The 24,481-nt window shown below is 37.1% G+C and overlaps 2 protein-coding genes across 2 annotated transcripts in view; one reads left to right on the forward strand and one right to left on the reverse strand.

Annotated features, from left to right (window-relative positions):
• Nucleotides 1–3,348, forward strand: LOC100636368 (polyubiquitin-C-like). Its single transcript, XM_003386135.3, has 6 exons — nt 1–2,195; nt 2,246–2,364; nt 2,421–2,570; nt 2,616–2,796; nt 2,844–2,894; nt 2,939–3,348. Exons 1-6 carry the CDS (start codon nt 98–100, stop codon nt 3,244–3,246), a joined length of 2,907 nt encoding a protein of 968 aa, XP_003386183.1. The 5' UTR covers nt 1–97; the 3' UTR covers nt 3,247–3,348.
• Nucleotides 3,316–24,481, reverse strand: part of LOC100636493 (protocadherin Fat 4-like) — a 24,896-nt gene continuing 3,730 nt past the window's right edge. Inside the window, exons 7-14 of the mRNA XM_019995766.1 lie at nt 13,611–24,397; nt 12,860–12,954; nt 12,644–12,700; nt 10,776–12,586; nt 10,551–10,657; nt 10,311–10,496; nt 9,594–10,224; nt 3,316–9,294 (exon numbers count right to left, since the gene is read on the reverse strand). Coding sequence (XP_019851325.1) covers nt 3,468–9,294; nt 9,594–10,224; nt 10,311–10,496; nt 10,551–10,657; nt 10,776–12,586; nt 12,644–12,700; nt 12,860–12,954; nt 13,611–24,397 — 19,501 coding nt within the window. The 3' untranslated portion in view covers nt 3,316–3,467. The remainder of the gene's footprint in view (nt 9,295–9,593; nt 10,225–10,310; nt 10,497–10,550; nt 10,658–10,775; nt 12,587–12,643; nt 12,701–12,859; nt 12,955–13,610; nt 24,398–24,481) is intronic.

The following is a 24,481-nucleotide window of genomic DNA, read 5'->3' on the forward strand; positions in this document are numbered from 1 at the left end:
AGAGTCACGAGACTGGGAAACTTGGAAGAAAAGATAAAGGCCCTTGCCTTTTCTCTGCTAAGTCTGCAGTCCCTGTCACCTCCCTTTCATTTCAATTATGAGGATTTCCATTAAACCGTTAGTTGGCGAGTCACTATCTCTTGAAGTTGAGGCTAGTGATACCGTTGAAAGTGTGAAAGAGAAAATACAGGACAAAGAAGGAATCCCACCTGATCAACAGAGACTGATATTTGTTGGTAAACAATTGGAAAATGGTCGTACACTCTCAGATTATAACATTCAAAATGAAAGTACTTTACATTTAGTACTTCGTCTTAGAGGTGGCATGCAAATATTTGTAAAAACTCTGACTGGTAAAACAATTACTCTTGAAGTTGAACCTTCTGATACTATGGAGAATATTAAAGCAAAGATACAGGATAAAGAAGGAATCCCACCTGATCAACAGAGACTCATATTTGCTGGTAGACAATTGGAAGATGGTCGTACACTCTCAGATTATAACATTCAAAAAGAAAGTACGTTGCATTTAGTACTTCGTCGTCGAGGTGGCATGCAAATATTTGTAAAAACTCTGACTGGTAAAACAATTACTCTTGAAGTTGAACCTTCTGATACTATTGAGAATGTTAAAGCAAAGATACAGGATAAAGAAGGAATCCCACCTGATCAACAGAGACTCATATTTGCTGGTAAAATATTGGAAGATGGTCGTACACTCTCAGATTATAACATTCAAAAGGAAAGTACATTACATTTAGTACTTTGTTTTCGACATGACATGCTGATATTTGTAAAAATTTGGATTGGTAATGAGACTGGTAAAATAATTTTTCTGCAAGTTGAACCTTCTAATACTATTGAGAATGTTAAAGCAAAGATACAGGATAAAGAAAGAATCCCACCTGATCAACAGAAACTTATATTTGCTGGTAAACAATTGGAAAATGGCCATTACACACTCTTAGATTATGGCATTCAAAGGGAAAGCACACTTGATCTATTGCTTCCAGATCATATGATTATTAATATCAAAGAAGTTGATGGTAATGTAGTTACTGATGTTATCATCAATTCTTATCGAAATATTGGCTATATTAAAGCAGACATTAAATCTAAAACCAATATTCCTTACGATGAACAAAGATTGACATTTGCTGGTAAACAGTTATCATTTGGAAGAACTTTCTCACACTACAAGATTAAAGACGGAGATACACTGCACCTTGTACCACGACGTCCTGGCCACACAATATTTGTTGAAACAAAAATCTTATTCTCTCCTACGATCACTCTTAAAGTTGATCTTACTGATACCATTGAGAACGTTATGTCACAGATACAGGATGAGATAAGGATTCCAATTGATCAACAGAAACTAAGCACTCGTTATCGTAAGCGATTAGACAATTCTCTGACACTGTCAGATTATAACATTGAAAATAAATCTATTCTGTATCTTAACCATTATCACAGAGGTGGTGAAAATATTTATATCAGATCTGTTACTGGTAATATAATAGTTATTGAAGTCCTACCTACTGACACTATCAGTGATTTAAAGAGGATGATTGAAGATAAGGAAAGAATCTCACCTACTGATCAAACCTTGTTCTATGCTGGTCAACTACTGGATGATGCCTCGACTTTAGCAAGTTATGATATTCCAATGGAAAGTGTGTTAGACCTTTTCATTCGATCCAATCCTAATCCTAATATGACTATATACGTTAAAACTTTGACTGGTAAGACATTTGAACTTAACGTTATCTACTGCAATACAATTGGTAATGTAAAAACAAAAATTGAAGAAACGGGAGGCATACCATGCAATCAACAGAAGATAATATATGATGGGAGGCAACTGGAAGATGATTACATTGAAGACACACTTCTACCTAATAAGATTAAAACACTCTTTGATCATGGTATTAAAGATAAAAGTACATTACATTTATTACTTCGTCTTCGAGGTGGCATGCAAATATTTGTAAAAACTCTGACTGGTAGAACAATTACTCTTGAAGTTGAACCTTCTGATACTATTGAGAATGTTAAAGCAAAGATACAGGATAAAGAAGGAATCCCACCTGATCAACAGAGACTCATATTTGCTGGTAAAGTATTGGTAGATGATCGTACACTCTCAGATTATAACATTAAAACAAAGGATACAATAGATTTACAACACAAAGGTACAACTAATTACCAATTTATTGTCATTAGTATTGTCATTATTTGATAGGTATGGAGACACAACCATTAAACCACTATAAGCTACTTACCTTTTATGAACACACTCCAGCCACCAAAATATGGAATGTACACTTTGTGGTTACTATGAATCATTTCTATGACATCAAAGTATGAAATATTTTTATAGTGATATACGTACTTACTGCTTTGTTGTGTGTTTGTAGAAGGCAATATCTGAGATGAGTGCAAGGTCATGTATTAAAGGTGATTCTGAGATTGTGTTTTTATTTGATGATCAAGGAGAAATTGTTTTTAACATTAAACCATCAATAATTAATGGATGGGCACTCCTGCTGTTTCAAACACCTTGTAAGGTAAATAAGCATAATAATAATAATTTATTTATAATTGCTATTAAGATTTCTAAAACAGATGTTTGTTCTAATGGTGGTCTTAGTAAAGTGTCTTTGCGTGTTGAAGCCCCACCTTATTCCAATAGTTTCACTCACAGCATTACTATTACTGGGACAAGAGATCCATCATTGACCTCATCGCTATTTGCATGGATGAGGCTGAAGACTAAGCAGTCAATTGTATTTAGTAAGTTTTATGTCTCTTAATCTCTCTTAGTTCAATACTTGCTATAGCTTGTTCAGATACTTCATTGCTGCTTCCTGTAGTAAGACAAGATGATCATGGTATGCCAATTTTGTGTAACAAGTTCTTTAATTTATTAAAATAGGAGCCAGGCCTCCTCCAGTTGTTGCTCCTAAAGTTAGTGAACTGATGGAAGAAGTTGCTGCTAAAGCTCCTAGGGAATGTATGAATATTGGGACAATGCTTGAGATTGAGCAGCATGTGCTTGATGGTATTAAAGTTCAACATAGTTCTAATTTCATGGAATGTTATCGTGCTGTTTTTAATCACTGGAAAGATACTACTCCACGTCCTTACACTTGGGCTACTATTGTGGAGGTTTTAGAATCAGGTGTAGTTCAAAGAAATGATTTAGCAGAAGAAATTAAAAGAAAATATTTAAGAAAGTTTTAACCATAAAGTTTACTGTATTGTCCATTAGTCTGTGTGCTTTAGTCTAGTTTCATAATTTAGTTTTACAGATTTTTTGACAAAGTTTTGTATTGTTAAATAGTATTTACAATTAATTTTAAACTAATGTACATGTATCTATGAATAATATGTATTGTGTTTCAGTTATTATTACTGTTGTCATTATTATTATTATTGTCATTATTGTGTTTTTCAAGTTAATATTATTTGTCATCTCTTGATTCTTGTCTTGATGAGTGTCTCCTCCTAACAGCTAAAGATGGAGGACGACTACCAGCATCACTTCTCTCTTCATCATCACTCTCTGATGATGAGTCACTCTCCTCTTCCTCCTCCTCTTCTCTTAATGTACTCCTCTCCTGTTGCAGCTGCTGTCTTATACCAACCCCTCCTCTTCCACTAGTTGGTATGTTAACCGAAGTATTTAAATCAACTGATCCAACTGATGAGATTGATATGTCTCTACGTAATGGAGGACGAGAAGGAGGGAGGTCCTGAGTCCTTGAAGGAAGAACTGGTCTACTAAACAATGAGTTATTATCAACAGTAGGGGTACCAGCAGTAGGATGAGGAGGGAGTGTCCCCCATTGGAACTGACCGCCAGTAGGTGATACTGGAGGTAGTCCAATGGAACCAATAGAAGGTCTACTGGTCAACGGTGATTGGATTGACAGTGGTGCTAATGGTTGCTGTGGAGATATTGAGGTGTGTCTACTACCAGTAGTGAAAGACCCTTGTTTCATTAGCTGTTGTCTTTGAATGTGTTGTGATTGTGATGCTCTTAAACCAGGGGATGGTGTTTGGACTGAAGCCAGTCTACCTACTGATATAGTACCAGTTGATGTTAGTTTGGGTAGAGGTGGGCGGGTTGATACTGGTGTCATTAACGTTGAATCAATTTGATTTCTCAGCTCAGTATAACTCTCTCTCTTTTCTCCTGCAATATTAACAGGAGGTAATGCCGACACAGCAGGTAGCGTCATTGTTGAGAACTTTCTTGATTCACTTAGAAACCCTTTCCAATTCCTTTGTGATGTCTGAGGTACTTCTCCATCCTTTTCCTCCGGTATACCTTGCAATACACTGGCCTGTCTTCTTATTAGTATGTCTGTTCTTTGTATCTTCTCTGCTGCTCTCTGACACTCTTTCTGATGTCCTCCTTCTTTATTCCAATCCTTAGTCTGACACTCTTGACTACAGTAGCCTCTTAGTCCACAACCTGAACACTCAAATTGAGCAGCTGATCCACACACACAGAACTGTCTCTTGGTCTGTTCACTAACTTCAGTCACTTCTCTAATGTACACGATGTTATTGTAGACTATGTTTACAAACTGCTGTTGCTCTGATGCTGGGTCAATATCACTGAGCTCTTTTGTGCACAAATAAAATGATTTCTTCCTCAAAGTGTTGGGGAATGTCTGTAGTAGTAGAGTCCTGAGCTCCCTTAGTCTCATGGTGTGTAGAACAGTGACACTTCCTAGCAGCTGCCTCTCATCTCCTTTCAATTCTATCACTCCTAATGTCATCCCTTTCTCCTTCTTCTTTATTTCTAGGTCACCAGTGAGTGCTTGTGGCTCTGTCTTCTTCTCCTTTTTCTCCTCCTCCAGTCCTTGTAGCGGCTGGTTCTCTTCATCTGCTGGGGCCACTAGAACTTTCCTACGACTCTTCTTCTTCTTATAAAGGAGGAATAAGATCCCCATTAGCAACAAGCTACCAATAATTATAAATAACAGTACAACCACTACACTGGATACAATGGCTGGTATGTCAGAGGCTGATAGTACAGTAACTGAAGGAGTTTGAGTCGGTACTGCACTGGAGGGTAAGGGACTGCTAATTATTGGACTGGGAGATGGTGAGAATATCATTGAAGATGATGTCATTATAATTGGAGGAGGTAACAGTCCAATGGCATACTCAGTGAAGTGAGTATAATCACATTTATAATACAGTGAAGAGTTAAGCATTACTGTATTAGGAGGAGATAGAGATTGAACAGTCCATAGATCATTATTAGTGTCTCCTGTATCTCTATACATACAGACTGGTACTGATGATGGATCATCAATAGGTCTTGCTAATATGTATAACTGTAGAGGAGTTGATGATGAAGGAAGAGGAGAGAGAGACAGGGGAGGAGACTGAGTAGCAGTGAATAGGTTCATGTTGATGATGTTAGAATAAAGTTTAACAGAATCAAGATCAACTCCTTTGATTGATGACATGATACGATCTCTACTCTCACTCGTTAAACTAATGAAATCAGAATCAGTGAAATAGTCACTGGTCATTGATACAAACTGAACACAGAAATCAGTACAGGCATGACTCTGTGTATCACTACACTGATCATCGTAACTTGATTTCAACGAATCACTCAAATCAAATATGATATTGTTAGAGATATAGCGAGCACCAAATGGAAGTGTTTTAGCTAAGATGTATCTACCAGCTGGTGATTGTGAAGTAACGTTAACTGGAGTCCCTCCTAAGTGAGATCCTTGACAAATGATTGACGATAGTTTCAGCAATAAGGATCTGAGCCTCCCAGCTAGTGAAGGTGTGGCAGAATAAGAGAATAATTCATTAATGATGATATTAATATCACCAGTACTGACACCACTGGTGATAGGAGGAAGGTTGGTACGATCACTGGTCAGTATCAGTGGAAGGCCATTGGAATCAACTTCTGATACAGAATCATTTGGGATGAAGTTTGAATCAACATCTCTGAGAGCAGAATTCAATATAGTGTCAAGAGTGTTCAGTAGAATCATCTTTTGAGATGAACTCAATTGAAATTTCGTGTTTATTAATTTCATTGTTGATATCATCATTGATCGATACTGTGGACTATCTAATACTGAATAATCACTGATCATACTTGAGTAGATTGATACTGATATATCAGGATCAAGTGTGTTAGTATCATCAATCGAGAGCAATATAGACACAAACCTTGACATCACTTGAGACCAATCTTTGGTATCAGCGAGACTTGATTGAAGATCAGTTAAAAGTGATCCATGATTCACACTAGATGATACTGATACTGATACATTAAACTGACTAGTTGTATATTCTCCACCTTTATTATCATATACCCTTACATACAGCCTGTTAACACCACTGGGTAGTATGAAACTCCTTTCATTAGTAGAGGTTAAACCAGTCAGCCAGTATATAGCTCCATCTTTCATTAGCCCATATTGATAGTATAAAGGCTGATCATTAATATTGTCATTGGTCCAATTGACTCTTACAGTAAAAGGAGTTAATAGTTCCACTCCAGTTGAAGGACTAACTGTTACCTGGTGTATGATGGGTGGGGATCCAATTAGTACAGTAGTACTGGTAGAAACTGTGTGTGTATTGTTGGCAGCTGTTAGTTTGAATGTATACTGGAGGCCTGGTTCAAGGGAATGTGATCGTAATATCAGGTTAACACGATTTGTTTTATCTTTTATGATACCAGCTTGAAATGAACTCAGCATTGACACTGAGTTGATATTGATCGTATCATAACTGATCGGTGATATTGAACTATTGTTAATATCGATATACCCATGATCAGTAACCCTAACACACTCCCAGTAAACACTAATCTCACTATTACTATACACTAATCCTTCTATAGTGAACTGCCTTGATACATCTACTGGCAGTGCTAGTGGTAGTATCTGTACAATAGCAAAAGGAAGTAGAGAGCTCTCAGCCTGATGTATACTGATAACAACACTGCTGGAGGAACAGTGTCTTCTATTGTCAAGCAGTGTAAAGTTGTAACTCTCTCCAGCTTGTAAGTGACTAGCCTCTACCATTGCTTGTAGTGTTGATGGTAATGATATCAGTACTGGTAATGAATGACTGGTGTTATAACAGGGTAGGCCTGAGTTTAGTACAGAACAAGACCAGATAAATGAAGAATTGTTAATCCTGTTTAGTACAGTTCCATTTAGCTTGATGACACTATTGCTGGATATGTTCCTATCACCACCATATATACTGGTAGTACATACCAGTGGTTTAACATACAGACTAATCCTGTCACTGGTTGATAGTGCATTCCCTGTAGTAGTACTGACTGTAAGCTGTAGTTGATAATGATGATCAGGGTTGAGGGTATGTGGTGGTATGTGTAGTATTGGTGAGGAGACAGTGATATTAGTTAATGATACTTCCTGCAGCGTGTGTTGTAATGTATCAGTAATGATATAGAGCCTCCATTGATAGTTGAATGAAGTAGAAGAGATGGAGCAAGGATCACTGACTAGCCTACCTTCATGTATACTAACTTTATTATAATCAATGGAGAGTTCAGGAGGACTAGTAATGGCTACTTCTAATGAGGTAGAAGATGATTTTGATAGAGTTTTAGTTACAATAGTAGATAGGCCAATGGAGTTAGTGACATTTAAATGAAGTACATAGTCAACTGAAGGTTGGAACAAGTTCACAGGTAGAGAGATTTGAGTAGTTGAGTATGGTAATGCATTGAGAATATTAGCCAACTGAAGGAAGCCAGCCACAGTTGAATCATTAGTAAATAAAGACCATTTGAAAGTCATTCCTTTATATCCATGATAATAATAACTACTAACAGTATATACTGCTGTAGATGCACAGTTTGATAATACATCAGGTCCTATTAAACCAATGGCTGGTCCTACAGCATTGATTACACTGGATACTGTATAGACTACTGAACTGGGAACTGAGTATGAATAAGACTGACCTCTAGTGACTATACCTCCCTCTCTGAATATCACTGGTGATCCAACACTGATTGCTGCTTGAGATGAGAGATCAACTGTGATCATACGCTGATTTGAATCAGACCAATAACATTGACTATGATCACCGATCAGTGTTAGTGTTGAATCAGAGAATATAGAATCACAATTGATTGACGGCTTGATATCACTTGATCTATCTAATGATATGATCAATGATGTTAAATCATCAGTGAAATGTATTGAATTAACGACAGGTGGGCTGTAAGAATAATTAAAACTGATAGTAGCTACAGCTCCTGACAACTGCCCATCAAAAGACAGTGATATATTGACCTGACAGGGAGAAGGAGAGGGAGGGAGAGAGCAGGTTACACTGCTGCCATTATTATAGACACCAGGTACAACCATTAGCCCTTTAGTGTCACTGGAGCAGGTATCAAACCCACTGATTAGACAAGAGACAAGAGACGATGTATTGAGGAAATTCTCTCCAATGAAATTAAGCAAAACTTCAGTACCAATTAGCGCTCTTCTAGGTGACACGTCGGTTACCATGGATACTGTATAATCCTCATAAAGATAGAGGAGAGGATTAGAGAAAGGACCATTGTCTATTTTGATGGAAACATGAAAAAGTTCAGTGTCCCTACTGCTAGTAAGAGAAGGAGCTACACATATTATTGTGCTTTGATTGACAATGTAAGCTGAAGATGAGGTACGAATATCATTACTGACTGAACTAGCAAACTGACACACTAAAGTAACATCAGTAGCACCACCGCAATGAGGCAGGCTGGTATTATAAAATGAAGTGTTTCTATAGAAACCAGCTCCATTAATAACTAGTTGAGTATCACCTGATCTTGGTCCTCTGGTAGGACTGAGAGTCGTTAATTGAAAGCAGCTGCAGTCATTCCCTCCACAGACACCACATGAATCAATACTGTGACCAGAGTTAAGGACACCATCACATCCGTAACATGTTGAATTATCACCATCACACAATCCACATGCATCCATGGTTGAATTAGGATGACGTCCTGTGTTACCGGAATGACACATGCCACAGGAATCAATAGAAGCTGATCCCCAACAGTCGTTGTTACAATCAGCGTGATCTCTAATCAGATCAGTATCTGGATCAGGTAGTTGACAGACCCCACATGAATCAGATCTGAATACTCCACCACAAATACCAGTACAGTCTATATCATCATTGAATGAAAATGGATCTGAACAGTGACCACAATCATCAGTGCTGGCATTACCATGACAAACACCTTTACAATCTCTGCAGTAATAGATAGATTAATAAATAAATAAGTGCCACAATAGATAAAGGGCAATATTATTGCTACAATAAAAATGGATTTTAGGAAGATAATAGTTAGCTAAAAAAATAAAACTATGTCATGTAGAAAGTTTGAGCTCATTTCGACTTTAATTTTTTGAGTTACTGCCATTTTAAGAAGGCATCAAAATTCTGAAAAATACTCAAGGCTATAACCCATGGTTTTTACCCAAAAAATGGCTCTGAAATCACTCCAAATTTTATTACGCATTCTGATACACATTGATGTCTAAACTCACTTGTGAATGTTGTATTGAGTAGTTTCATTAGTACATTGTCCACAATCATCAAGTGCAGCATCACCAAAACAAGCACCAGAACAATCAGTGAATGAAGGATCAGTGATCAGAGAAGAAGAGACACCATTAGTAGAAACACACTCACTGCATTGTCCTGGGGTAGTCATAGACCATGGTATCCCGTCACACCCCGAGCAGTCTCTGTCATGATTGACTGCAGTACAAAGGCTACAGCTGTCATATAAACTGTTAGTGACTCCATTACAACCACTGCAGCTGGAACCATCCCCACCACAAAGACAACAAGCATCATGAAGGTTACCTGAATTAACCACACCATCACACCCGACCCTACTGGCTATTAGGACTGATGTAGAGGAGCTGAAGCGACCAATCGGATTAGAGAGTGAGCGAGAGGTGTTAACATAAGGATCAGTGTTAACATTGATTTTTTGATTCTCAGAATCACCGACTGATCCTAACGTGTGATCCCATGATTTGACAGTGAGAGAAGGTGCGTCACCATTAGTCCAGTAGTAGTGTGGGTTAGGAATGAATCTGAAACTGTCAGTTGATAATAATAATAATCCTCTTTGTGGAGTTATGATGGAAGGAAAATTAATCCAAGCATCTAAAGAAAGAGAGAGATTATCAATTTAATAATTAGTATAATTAAAAGGTCAAATATAATTATCATTATTTGAAATTAAATCTCACCTAAGTTTCTTCTCTTATACTGCCATACCCCGTTTCCGCTGTTCACTCCAATTACAGCTAGTCCGAGTACATTGTCTTTATCTTGATCTCCTGATATCTGAACTGATACCACACCCACTGAATGGACTGTAGGGGGGCCGGACTCACTGTTACCATGACAACCACTACCGGGACCATATCGACTCACTACAATATAAATGAATAAATAAATAAATAAATAAATAAATAATTACAACTTACCATTTGCAAATTGTGACACTGGTAGTATATTATTAATTTGATCGTTTGAAGTTACTTTATTTCTCACTTCATCTATACTCATAACAGTGCTGAAACTAACATAAGAACTAAGAGAGAAAAAAACAACAACAACAATAATAATAATAATAATAATAATAATAATAATAATAATAATAATAATAATAATAATGATGATGATGATATTTAATAAATTACAATGATTACCTGTTCTGATCTGGTGAAGAATAGACTCTTCGTACAATAACTGATTCTTCTAACACAACACTCAGTATGTTCTGAGTATTATCAACCATTGGACGAATGACACTGATATTATGATCAACGAGAATTGTGATCATTGAATCATGAACATAATCAAGATTATACGGAATAGGTAAGAGTGTGAAACTTGATCTAGTTATGATTGGATCATCAGGAACATTAACCACAGTTAATGTCAGTAACTGATTCATACTGACATGATACTGATCAAAAGCTGATTGAAATGAGCTGACAAACACTGTCATATTATGTACTGTTGGTGTGTTAGTGTTTAAAGATGACAGGACCCCATCCCAAGCACTTATACCGAGCTGTACCAATCCATTGAAATTATCTGATGGTAGATATCGTATCAGTGACGTTGAGTTAAGAATCAATATTTGATCAGGATTAGTCAATATATCAGTGATGTAGACAAACAGCTGTGGATCACCATTTAAAGATACCTGCCAGTTGTTGTTATTATTATTATTGCCAGTTGTGTTTAGTGAAACAGCTAGTCCAACTTCTTGTCCATTATTTAATGCAGCCTGTCTTTGTTGTCGAATGTCATTAGCAACAGTAACAGCATCATAATACCTTCTGACTGCTTCTACTGGTAACAGTGCTTCATTAATCCCTGATAATCCCTGTATATAAGTGGTGGGTATTAATGGAAGATAGTTCATGAATATACTAGTAATATCACTTAGTGTATGTCCATCATTATCAGCCAATGGAGTATCCTCTAGTAATGTCAATGAAGATAGTGTTAAAGAAGGTGACAGTACTACTGGTAATAGTAATGATACTAAATATGTATCATTCAAACTGAGGCCTCCGGTTGATGTATAATTTGAAACTGGTCCATAATACGGGATTACTGATTGTACGATTGTGGTTGAGTTGCTATGGAAACCGTCGGTATTTCCATCCCATATTTTAACCTTAAGCCACACGGCACCTTCAAGAGACTCCGCCCACCTCCAGTACCTAATGCAGGCTGTATTGGGTAGGTATAAAGCATTGGACTCTGATACTAGAGTGATGTTAATCCATGAAGAACTAGCAGAGCAAGATAAGCATTCATTTAAACTGCCATTGCATAAAGAATACTGCCAGACTCCATCAGTAGACTGGCCTCCATTAATAGGATCAGAACTCAATCCAGTGATGATTACACTGATCTCTTCTGATTGAAAATCAGTAGCAACATGATCAGAATCATTAGATAATACACTACCAATCATGTGTCCATTATAACCAGCCAGAGCAGATCCATAAGCATCAATAGTATCAACATACACTATTCCTTCATCAATGGCTGGTGGTACATTAGCTAGTCTACACTGTTCACCAGTCAACAGACAAGAGTCCAATACTGGACAATAGTACATACCAGCTGTACAGCACTGCCTTGCATCAGGAACACACTGTATAGCACTATTAGGAGGACATGGTGTTAGCTCAGGAGGACATAAACTGCAAAGATGAGGATCAGTGACATTAGAACAGGTACTGATGCCTTCACAGTAGACATTACCAACATTGGAACAGTCTTGTAGTGGCAGTGTTGCTGATAAAGTACAATAACGTGTTCCATTAGATCTCTGGACTAAAGTCTGACCTGCCAGGCAGACGTTAGTATCACAAGGAAAAGATTGGGCCTCTGGATGACAAGTATCAGTAGAAGGGCATAATGAAGTACCAATGGGACACTGGCCAGAACAGGAGCGGTTGCTATGGAGACACTCTCTCGTTGTATTGCAAGGAACCTGTCATGATAATAATAATATATAACTAATAAATAAATAAAATAATAAAAGTCTTACCAGTTCATTATTAAAGCAGTAATGAGACATACATAACCAATTCATTGGAGAAAGAGTCTAAAATATAGTAATAATAATAATAATAATAATAATAATAATAATAATAATAATAATAGTAATAATAATAATAATAATAATAATAATAATAATAATAATAATAATAATAATAATAATAATAATAATAATAATAGAACAATGTATAATTAATAGACTTACCATTCCATCAGTGCAGTAGGCATCACAGGTTGGATTATTGGGAATAATATATTCACAAGATAATGATCTGGGAACAACGCTGGTGCAGTAGCCATCTGTAAATAAATAAATAAATAAATAAATAAAATAAATAAAGGAATAAATAAATTGGGATAGTTTATATGTATCAGGAACTGCAATAAAAATGGACAATCCTTTCCTTTTCATTTTTGGCAAAATTTGACAGAAGTCCCTGTACTATAGTACAGGGACTTTGGCCCAATTTTGGAGTAACTTTAAAAATTCGTAAAAAATTTAATTTTAATCAGAATCAGCTCAAACTTTCTACACAACATAAAAACATGTATATGTACCAGATAAAATGATAAAAATTGAGAATTCTCAAAATTTCATTTTTGGTGAAATCTGGCTTGTGACCCTGTACTATAGTACAGGGACTTTGGCTCAATTTTGAAGTAACTTTAAAAATTCGTAAAAAATTTAATTTTAATCGGAATTAGCTCAAACTTTCTACACAACATAAGAACATGTATATGCATCAAAATAATTATAAAAATAAAATATTCTCAAAATTTAATTTTTGGCAAAATTTGACCAACATCCCTGTACTATAGTACAGGGACTTTGGTTCAATTTTAGAGTAACTTTAAAAATTCATAAAAAATCCAACCTTGATCGGAATTAGCTCAAACTTTCTACACAACATAAGAACATGTACACGTATTATCAAAAGGATTCTTTGAATTATTACCTTGTTCACAATAATTTCCTTCATCAATAATACTGATATGTACAGTTGCCATGGAAACAAGAGAACCATCAGAAGCAGTGATTAGAATGTAGCTTGAATTAGGAGAATTCTCAGGAATTTCAATCAAAGTTGATATAACTCCTGTAGCATTGTCAATGGAATATAATTGAATACCAGACTGATAGCTGATATTATAAGTCAACAGTGAGTCTGGAATCATATCAGGATCAGTCGCATTGATATCTAACACAAACTGATTCCGTGTCAAGAGTCTAATCACGTCAACGTAATACTCTGACTGATCAAAAACTGGATACTCATCATTGATATTCTTAACACTGATTTGAACAGGAACACTCCTTGATCTCACAAGATCATAGCCAGAATCAATCGCTGATACTAATATCTCAGTAAATGGTGTTAACTCGTAATCAATATCACTAGCTGTACTGATCAGGCCAGTGGTCTCATTAATGTTGTATAGCGCAGTATCATTAACATATTTATTAACTGTGATCTGATATCTCAATCCTGCTGAATCAATATCAAAAGCACTGATTTGAATCACTGCTGATCCTAACGCTAGTCCTTCAGTGATACTAGCAGTATATAACGACTGGTTGAATTCAGGATTATGATTATTATTATCAATGATACTGATATTGACTAACACACTTGAGATCTTTGGTGGACGTCCCTGATCTGTTGCTAAGATGGACAAAGAATAAAATGATTGAGTGTTGAAATCAAGTCCTGATGCTACTGTAATCAAACCGGTTAGAGGAGAGATGTCAAAATCATTCTGATCAGTGTTAATGGAGTAACGAACTACATTAGTTTGATTCTGATCAGGATCAGTGGCTGATATCATTAACACATCACTACCTATAGCTAGTGTCTCACTGATTTCTACTGTATAGCCATTCGGTTGATCGAAAACTGGACTATTGAGATTATCTTTATAAATATTGATGAATACGTTACTGGTTGAACTCCTCGGGGTAGGATAGCCATGATCAGTAACTAGTACTGATACAGCATAGTCCATCTCTCCATCATCATCTCCTAATATCAGTTCAGCACTAGTGTAGATACTTCCATTGTTGATATTAATTACAAATAGGCCAGGCACTGTCTGGTGTGTTATAAAATAGACTAGTTCACCGTTGTTAGCAATATCCTGATCTGTGACTGATATATGAAGTATTTCTGATCCAATACTAGTGCTGGATGGTATCTCTATTGAATAATACAACTGAGAGAATAAAGGATTATTGTCATTGGTATCAAGTACAGTGATACTGATCAGTCCAATTGAGTACAGTACTTGATCAGCGTTAGGATTACTAACATTAATTATCAGTGAATGAGATGATTCTCTCTCTCTGTCTAATGGTCGAACCAGGGTTAAGGTTTGGGTTAGTGTATCAAATGAGAAGAGATCAGAGTCTTGAGATAATGTGATGAGTCTTTGAGTATTGACACCAGGTGAATCAAGATCATACGTTGATAGTGTGATCAGATCAGTTCCGATTGGAGTAGATTCAGAGATTAATAGTTGATACTGATCAGAAGAGAAGTAAGGAGGGTTGTCGTTAACATCAATGATACTGAGTGTTAATATCACATAAACTTTATTGCCAGTTGACACAGATTCTGATTCAATATTTAACACATATCTTGATAATCTCTCATAATCAACATTACCTATTAATACTAAACTACCATTTGATTTTAACTCAAAAGTATCATCAAACACAGCTGATCTAGTACTGTTTGGTAAAATAAATCTCAACAGTGAATCAGTATTGGAATCAGTGTTAACTGATCCAATCAGTGAGTTGATATTGGAATCTTCAGATACAGTAAAATGGTAGGTAACTGATTCAAAAAGAGATTCTGTATTATCACGATCATGTACATTAACATGTACCATTATGATAGCAGTGGTACCAGCAGGATCTGTAGCTTTAACACTGAGAGAGTACGACCCTACTATTAGTGACTTAATTACATAGAGTTCACCAGTGTTACTGTTAATAGCTAGTGTATCAGTATCAGTGTTAATCAATGAATAAATCAATGAGATCTCATCGTTGTGGTCAGCATCACTAGCAATCAAGTAGCCTATTGATGTACCTATTGCAGTCTCCATACTAATATTAATGTAATACTGATCAAGAATATAATACGGATTGTATTCATTGTCATTCAGTATGTTAACAGTTAGAATCATACTGTCAGATAAAGGAGGGTCTCCATTATCAGATACTAGTACAGATAGACTGTGGACTGGCTGTACTTCAGTATTAATGATACCATTAAGAATCACTTCACCACTGGTACTGTTAATCAAGAACAACAGATCAGTGCTATTGTCATCTGAATCATCCTCAATCTGTTTATAGGTTAGTAATGCATTGGTACCAATATCATTATCAGTAGCAATCAATTGTGTTAGTACAGTACTTTCTTGAGTTGATTCTGATATTGAAACTGATGAATATCGGCTTGAAAATTCAGGATAATGATCATTAACATCACTGATACTGATATCAAGTGTCGTACTAGCAGTGAATTGAGGTGATCCCAGATCAACGGCTCTGATACTTAACACGTAATGATCAGTAATCTCTCTATCAAGATACTGTGCTGTAGTACTTAGCAGTCCTGTCTCCTCATTAAGATTGAAATGGAATCCTTCATTGCCAGATAATATGGTGTATCTTAGCTCTCCATTGGTACCATTATCAGGATCTTGTCCTGGTGCAGTGAAGACACTGCTGTAGAGGATGGAGGATTCAGGAACTGATATATAGTAGACATCTTGTTCGAAATATGGTGGATTGTCGTTAATATCAGTGATATTGATCACCACCTGGGCAGTAGAGGAGAGAGACGGGTTGCCATGGTCACTGACTAACACTGAGAATGAGTAGTCCTGTGTTGTCTCGTAGTCCAGTTGCCTAGCAACCGATATCACTCCTGATGATGAATCAACGGTGAAATCAGATTCATTTAGTATTGAGAAAGAGAATTGACCGTTTGCACTGATATCAGCATCAGTGGCTGATAGTATCAATACCGTTGAATTCACAGTGATATCTTCACTGATCACTGCTGAGTATAATGACTGAGTAAACAATGGTTCATTATCATTAACGTCTAAAATATTAATAATCAATAATGCTGTAGATGAAAGAGGAGGTAGGCCATTATCAACCACTGATACTGTGACATTGATATTATCAACTGATTCCCGATCAAACTGATCAGCAAGTGACACTGATCCTGAGATATCATTGATTTCAATTAAAGGAACATTAGCAGTTGAATGGATTATGTAGAAGTTGAAATCACCATTCAATTCTATATCAGAATCAGTGGCATTAAGTTGAATCAGCTCAGTATCAGTATCAGTGTCTTCGTTCCATGACACTGTGTATATATTCTGATCAAATAACGGAGGATTATCATTCAAATCAAGAACACTCACTGATACATTAACTTCACTGCTCAACCCGTTCACTGGCTCATCAATTGCTCTAACAATGAATGAATAATCCTCAAACTCCTCCCTATCCAAAGGTACCAGTGTGGTAAGTACTCCAGTGGTTGCATTAATGTTGAATATCTCATCTACACTCTCTCCTCCTTCATCAGGTCCCAGTTCATATGTGATATTATCAAGATCAACATCAGTAGCTATGATATGACCTATAGTGCTACCATTTGGCTGATTCTCAAGAATATTAAAATGATATGAAGACTGTGTGAATATTGGTCTGTTATCATTAGTGTTCAATATTAGGACACTGACATTCACTGTAGAGAAAAGGGGAGGTTCCCCTGTATCCATGGCAACCACTGTGAGGGTATATTGGTCGATGGTCTCGGAGTCTAGTGGTCCACTGGTGGTAATCAGTCCTGATTCATTGTTGATATTGAATGGATAGGAATCAGAAGAAATCAGTGAATACATGATATCAGAGTTGATCTGTGTTATATCAGAATCAGCAGCATTAACACTGATCACATCACTGCCTATAACAGCTGACTCATATATCCCAGTAACGTATTGATTCTGATCAAATATCGGAGGATTATCGTTGACATCATTAACACTTATGATCAGTAATATGGTTGAGTATTGAAACTGGCCAGTAGTTATATCATTATAAGCAAGTAATGTCATTATTAAACTGTCAGTAGATTCAGAGTCTAATGATCCAGTAACATACATCTCACCAGTTGTACTGTTGATGTAAAATACTGCATCTCCAACATATTCTGTTGGAACTGAGTCCCCAATTGAAGTAGCATTGATGCTTGATATATTATAATGAATGACAGCATTGTTACCAGTATCAGCATCAGTGGCATCTACCGTCATGAAATGATGATCAACATAATCAACATTCTCTGTTAAAGTTGCATTATAAGAATCAGAATTGGAATCAATATCAAATATCGGAGGATTATCATTTTGATCAAGAATGATCACATCAACAGTAGTGGTGCCATTAAGAGATGGTGTCCCAGAATCAGTTACTATTACTAACAATGTATAATGATCTATTGCCTCCCTGTCCAGTGGTACCAGACTGGTAATAAGACCTGTGCTGGAGTTAATGGTAAAGCTATCACCAGGGGGATCTATTGATATTATATTATAGCGGAGATCAGCATTGATTCCGATATCAAGATCACTAGCACTGAGTCTGATTATATCGGTGTTAGGATCAGCGTTCTCTGATATTGATCCTGTGTAATTAACGAAATCAAATTGAGGGGGAGAATCGTTAACATCGATTATCTCCACGGTAACTGTTGCCATGGCTACATTAGGAGGTACTCCATTATCAGTCGCAGTCACAGTAAAGTTGTGATGAGTTGTTTCTTCTCTGTCTAAAGGAGAGAGGTTCATTATGACACCAGTTAATGGATGAACAGTGAAAGTATCAGAACCAGTTGCTAAAGAGTATGAAATCTCACTATTAGCACCAATGTCATCATCGCTTGCTTCTACTCTTAATATGACAGCACCTGTTGCCGTATTCTCCACTAACTGTCCAGTGTACAACGACTGGTTGAACACTGGTGACTGGTCGTTGGTATCAGTGATGGTAATAAAGACACAGGACGAGGAACTGAGTATTGGCGAGCCACCATCATACGCATAGACCAGTAGTACATACTGATCAATGAATTCACGATCCAAACTACCAGCTGTGAATATACCGCCAGTTACAGCATTAATGGTAAAAGTATCATTAAGATCAACTTGATCAGTGTTAAGATTAGTGTTAACATATGATACTGAACAGAGGTGAGTTGAATTAGGACAGTGTGATATGCAATCAGTCTCGTTCATCAATATTGTCTCAATATCATAACTTATATCAGCATTAATATCAATATCAGAATCAACAGCTGATACAGTTAATATTGGAGTATTAAGAGGAGAATTCTCTGACACTGATCCTTGATACAAATCAGCGTTAAATATCGGAGGATTATCATTATAATCATTAATGATCACAGTTAGTATAGAAGTGGATGAGAGAGAAGGAGACCCATCATCCCTAACTCTTAAAGTCAGGGTGTAGTTGGACTGTGCCTCTCTATCAAGAGTCATTGCTAATAATATCAATCCTGAAGTATCATTAATCATGAAAACACCACCATCTGATACAAGAGCAGAATCACCATCAACTGTGTTAATAAACGAGTAGATCAGTTCAGAGTTAGAGCCGGAATCGTAATCAAATGCAACGACTTCAATCAGTTCAGTTTCTAGATCAGCGGCCTCTGATATATTAGCGATATATTGATCCTGATCAAATATTGGAGGGTTATCGTTAACATCAATGACACTGATAGATACTGTAGTCTCATTGGTCAGTCTGATACTGATGTGACCACTGTCAGTGGCTCCAATTACTAAACTATAATAATTAATGTATTCATAATCAATATCACGAATCAGTGTTAAACTGCCTGTGTTAGGATCAATGCGAAATGAATTGTCGACATTTCCTGATACTATGTAATACTGGATAGTTGAATTCTCACCAAGATCAGGATCAGTCGCAGTGATATTGATTAACACTTGATCTAATGCTTGATCTTCTGATACAGACAGACTGTAGTTATCCTGATCAAAATAGGGTGGAGCTTCATTAATATCAAGTACTCGTATCAGTAAAGTAGCTGATCCAATCAAGGGATTAACAGAATTATCAGATGCTGATACAGTTAGATTGAATAAATCAATATCTTCTCTATCAATATCAGCGTTAGTGAATATCTCACCAGATGATGTGTTGATATAAAAGACGTTCAAGTCATTACCAGCTGTTATGGAGTAAGTGATGGCTGGGCCGTTGGTAATGTCTTCGTCTTTTGCTAGTAGTTTAATGATAAAGGTCTCGTTTGGTGTGTTCTCAGGGACTGACGCTGTTAGCAAAGAAGAAGGGAAGTAAGGGATAACATCGTTAACATCTGTTACCGTGACAACACAAAGTGCATTGGCATAGTGACCACCTCCATCAGTAGCGTTAAGTGTTAAAGTATAACTAGTGAGGTTCTCTCTATTAAGAGGAGAGACTATCCTCAAGATACCAGAATGAGGAGTGATGGAGAACTGGCCAAAAGGATCTCCTGAATGTATAGAATAGGTAATAAGACCATTTGTGTTATCATATGAATTAGTTAACTCGTTAAAAATCACTGGATCAGCATCGCTAGCAAATACTGTCAGTAAATCAGATCCAATTGTTGTATTTTCACTGATGGACAGTAGGTAAGTCTCCTTGTCCCATATTGGCTCGTTATCATTCTCATCAATGATGACAATCACGATCAGTGCTGTTGAATACAGCTGAGGTATCCCTCCGTCACTAGCTATAGCTCTCAACTGGTAGGCTCCTTGTCTCTCGTAATCAAGACCATCACCTGATATTGATATATTACCACTCGTTGAATTGATTTCAAAATCATAGTTACGATAATCACCAAGCAGACCAAACCTTATCTCCCCATCAGAGCCAGTGTCACCGTCAGTTGCTTTAACTGTTATATCAATGTACTGACCAATGGGTGAGCTTTCAGTGAGAGAAGTGGAGTATAGTACAGGAGAGAATACTGGTGTGTGTCTGTTACCATTGAAGAGTTGAATAGATAGAGACACATTTGATGAAAGAGGAGGGACAGTGTCACTATTAGCAGCTGTTATGTTAATGGTATAATCATGAGGATCAACATTGTAATCCAGTAATCTGTTTAAACTCAGGTCTCCAGTGAATTGATTTATTGTGAATATATTATTGAGATTACCTGATGTTATGCTGTATCTGATGGTATTAGCAGGTGGGGATCTGTCCCTATCTGAGGCCTGTAGCTTGAAGAATGACTGACCAGCAGCTGTAGTCTCGTACAGTGGAACATAGTAAGAAGAGAGAGAGAACACAGGAGGAAACTCATTAGTGTCACTGATACTGACGTTAATAATAGAATAGGCATAAGAACCACTTTCAATCACTTGTATTGATATCTGATAACTTGATATTGATTCAAAATCAAGTTTACTTGAATCAACGTAAAGTGATGCTGACGATATAGAGAATGCATTGCCATGGTTACCATAGACAATGCTAAAGACATTAGAAGGAGAACTGGGAGCCGCCCTGTCATAAAGACCGAGGACTGGTAGAATACTGTCATGGGTCTCTGTTATACTGACAGAGTATGACGTAGAAGTGAAGACTGGGGAACTTCCTGGGCTGGTAACATGAACACTAACAACTGCTGTTGAATTATAAACACCATCAGTTGCCTCCAGTGTAACATTGAGTACTTGATTTGAGTGTGCTACTAATGATCCTAACAGGTTTAGTGAACCGGTTGTACGAGATACTGAGAACAGTGAGCTAAAAGTACTGTCCATTAAATAATAATACACTGGGTCAGTAGTATCAGTATCTATTGCTGCTGCTGTCATTAGTAGAGTATCAATGGGGGCAGTATTGGACACAGACAGTATGTAGTTATCAGCAGTGAATGATGGAGGATTGTCATTAACATCAGTAATTTGCAGTATCAATGTTGTGAAATTATATAAAGGTGGGTTTCCATTATCGCTGGCATTCACTATCATGTAATAAAACCTTAAAGGTCCCTCGTAATCTACGTATGATGATAAAATAATTTCACCCGTAGATTCATTTAATTGGAATGCAGCATTACCGTCAACCAGTGAATAGCTAATGGTACCATTGTCACCAGCGTCACCGTCTGATGGATCCAGTGTATATACTATAGACCCAGGGGGTGTGTCCTCAGGTATATAACGGACGATGGTGGAGTTGAACAATGGTGACTGGTCGTTGAAATCATTAATAAATATATCAATGATACTAGTTGATGAACTGTAGACTGGTGATAGGCTATTATTAGCAAGTATCGTTAGATTAAACTCCGCCCCTAACTCCTCCCTATTAACGAACCCATGAGTGTAGAGTACCCCAGTCTCATTGCTGATACCAAACACGTGAGACGGGCCATCAATCAGCAAATACTCAATCATTGCATTGTCTCCAGAATCATCATCAGTTGCAGCCACTTGTAACAGATTTGAACCGATCGGAATATTCTCAAATAACGAGAGAGAATAGACTGACTGGGTAAACATTGGCTGGTTATCATTATAATCAATAATACTAATGGTCACTCTACTGGTAGCGTCTCTAGGTGGTGATCCTGAATCAATCACTGATACAGTAAATGTATACTGATTCACTGATTCATAATCAAATATAACACTAGTATTGATCCAACCTGTGTTAGGATTAATTGAGAATTGAGTGGAATTGATTATTGAGTAAGTTAAATCAGCATTAATTCCAATATCATCATCACTGGCCATTACTTGTATCACTGGTGTTGATATTAATACTGATTCTGATATATCAGCATTATACTGATTCTGACTGAACACAGGATCATGATCATTGCTATCACTGATTTCAATGAACACAGTAGCAGTAGAGGAGAGCTGAGGGTCACCTGAATCTGTTGCCATAACAACAAGATCATACAAATCCCTTTCTTCTCTATTAAAGGTAGCTAGTGTTGTTATCTGTCCAGTGGATGAGTTGAGGAAGAAGTGATGGTCAGTATAATCTAAGAGCAATGAATAAGTGACCAGTGAGTTATTCCCTGGACTGTCAGGATCTATAGCTTCTATAAAACCCACTGACGACCCTGGGGCAGAGTTCTCAAGTACTGATATATTAAGAGAAGACTCCACCCATTCAGGTTCTCTATCATTCACATCAGTAATGAATACAGTCAGTGGTACTATTGATTGCAATGGTGGGGTACCTTGATCAGTTACTATTAAAGACACTGTATAGTTAGGACCTGTCTCCCAGTCTATGGTGTCATTAACGGTAACTACTCCCGTCACAGGATGAACTGATAGTTCTGAGCTCCTATAGCCAATAAGAGAGTACCTCAGCTGGTTATTGGGTTCTGTGGCATCGTCATCATTAGCAAAAACCTGCCCCAGTTCAGTATCCATAGGAGAGTTCTCAAGGACTTCAAACGAGTAAGAGCTATTGATAAAGTACGGGGTATTGTCATTAAGATCCTGGACCAGTACTGTAACTACTGCAGTGGAGCTAAGACCAGCTGGAACTAGTCCAGCATCAACTGCCATTATTGTTAATTCAAACTCAGATTCAATCTCACGATCGAAATGATCCTGAACTGATATATCACCAGTTGATGAGTTGAGATCAAAACGAACTGTTGTTATATTAGTGACGTTATCAAAATCAGTGAAAGAGTCTGTGCTATTAGGAGCAAAATAAAAAGATAAAAATGAATTAGTTCCTTCATCATAATCAGTAGCATTGACTCTATAAAATATTAATCCGACTGGTGAATTCTCAGGGAAAAAGGCGGTCAACGGTTCATTAAAGACAGGTGCATTATCATTAGAATCAATGACACTGACTAGGACAGATCCAAACCCATACAGTGATACTGGTTGCCCCTGATCCATAACTATTATTGTCAGATTATATTCTTCCTGTATTGTCCTGTTCAATACTTTAGCTACACTGAGGGTACCAGTAACAGGGTCTATGGTGAACTCATTCCTATCATCGCCATTATAAATACCATATCTTAGTACAGCGTTGATTCCAATATCATTATCAACTGCAGTGTGATTAGTTAGAATCACTTCTCCTGGCGGTATCAACTCATATGCTGTTACGAGGGGAGGTTCCCCTTCAAAGAATGGTGATTGGTCATTCTTGTCTCCAATAGCAACAGTAAGGTTATTAATAAATGATTGGGTAGGGTCCCCAAAGTCAGTTGTTAGTATTGAGAGTATGAAACCTTCAGGCCGAGCCTCTCGATCAAAGACCCTGTTAGCTATTAGTACTCCATCAGGAGAGAGTGAGAACGAACTAGTTATATTGTCATCATCATCATTATAATCGTCGTCATGGTAAACTTCAATTAATGTAAAGTTAAAGATACCTCCTTGATCCGGGTCAGGGTCAAAGGTCAAACTGGAAAGATTTGCAAACTGAACGAAAGGCTCTGAGTTTTCAGGTATTGTAGGCGTGTCAGTGGGTGTGGTCACAATGATAATTGGTGCTTCATCATTCTCATTAGTAAGATACACAGTGACGTTAGTACGAGCTGTTCTAGGAACAGGGAAACCGCCATCATAAGCTTCAACTTGAAAGAATATACTATTGTCATCATATCTGAGGAGAGAGAGAGAGAGGGAAGGGTCATTAATGTATTCTATTTAATTATTAGTGAAATTTGACCAAAGTCCCTGTGCCATA

Source organism: Amphimedon queenslandica, unplaced genomic scaffold, assembly GCF_000090795.2.
Source record: "Amphimedon queenslandica unplaced genomic scaffold, v1.1 AMPQUscaffold_13434, whole genome shotgun sequence".
NCBI classification, from domain to species: Eukaryota; Metazoa; Porifera; class Demospongiae; order Haplosclerida; family Niphatidae; genus Amphimedon; species Amphimedon queenslandica.

Excerpts from the sequence above, each read along its gene's own strand:
- LOC100636368 (XM_003386135.3), top strand. The coding sequence starts at position 98 with ATGAGGATTTCCATTAAACCGTTAGTTGGCGAGTCACTATCTCTTGAA. Across the intron at positions 2,797-2,843 it reads TAAGCAGTCAATTGTATTTA|CTTGTTCAGATACTTCATTG; the intron begins GTAAGTTTTATG and ends TACTTGCTATAG. Across the intron at positions 2,895-2,938 it reads AGTAAGACAAGATGATCATG|GAGCCAGGCCTCCTCCAGTT; the intron begins GTATGCCAATTT and ends TTATTAAAATAG.